Source organism: Arachis ipaensis, chromosome B08 (assembly GCF_000816755.2).
Source record: "Arachis ipaensis cultivar K30076 chromosome B08, Araip1.1, whole genome shotgun sequence".
Lineage (NCBI taxonomy): Eukaryota > Viridiplantae > Streptophyta > Magnoliopsida > Fabales > Fabaceae > Arachis > Arachis ipaensis.
The window spans coordinates 47,380,991-47,381,560 of record NC_029792.2 but is presented as its reverse complement, the minus strand read 5'-3'; the positions used below and the strand labels follow the sequence as shown (position 1 = coordinate 47,381,560).

General features: G+C 40.2%; 1 protein-coding gene across 1 annotated transcript in view; it reads left to right on the top strand.

Moving 5' to 3' along the window:
- LOC110265295 overlaps nt 57-570 on the top strand; it is an 882-nt gene continuing 368 nt past the window's right edge. The window contains exon 1 of the mRNA XM_021108227.1: nt 57-494. Coding sequence (XP_020963886.1) covers nt 57-494 — 438 coding nt within the window. The remainder of the gene's footprint in view (nt 495-570) is intronic.

Below are 570 nucleotides of genomic sequence, written 5' to 3'. Positions count from 1 at the left end.
ATCCGAACCAACAATTTCAAGATCAATTAAACCGGATAGAAGGAATGCTTGCAACCATGAGTCAAGACATAACCGAATTGAAAGCTTTTAAGGAAGAAGTGAATTCTAACCTGCAAAACCAAGGAGCTGCTATCCAGAAGCTAGAAAATCAAATTGTGTATTTGTCTAAGCAAACCCCTGGGCCAAGCGTTTCTCATGCTGCCAAGGCTATTGCAAGGGAAGAATGTAAGGCCATAACCCTCAGAAGTGGAAAGAATCTAAAGGAGATCTCAAAGGAAACCATAGAGGATGAAGCAAAGGAAAATGTGAGGGACAAGGAACAAGGACAGTCTTTTACACCGTCTGCAACAAAAGAAAAAGAAAAAGAGGTCCTGAAGCCTTATACACCTAAAGCACCATATCCTCAACGTTTGATGAAAAGTGAAAAGGATGGCCAATTCTCCAGGTTCTTGGAAATTTTCAAGAAGCTTCAAATCAACATTCCGTTTGCTGAGGCAATAGAGCAAATGCCACTCTATGCAAAATTCTTAAAGGAATTAATGACCAAGAAGAGAAGCTGGAGAAATGAGA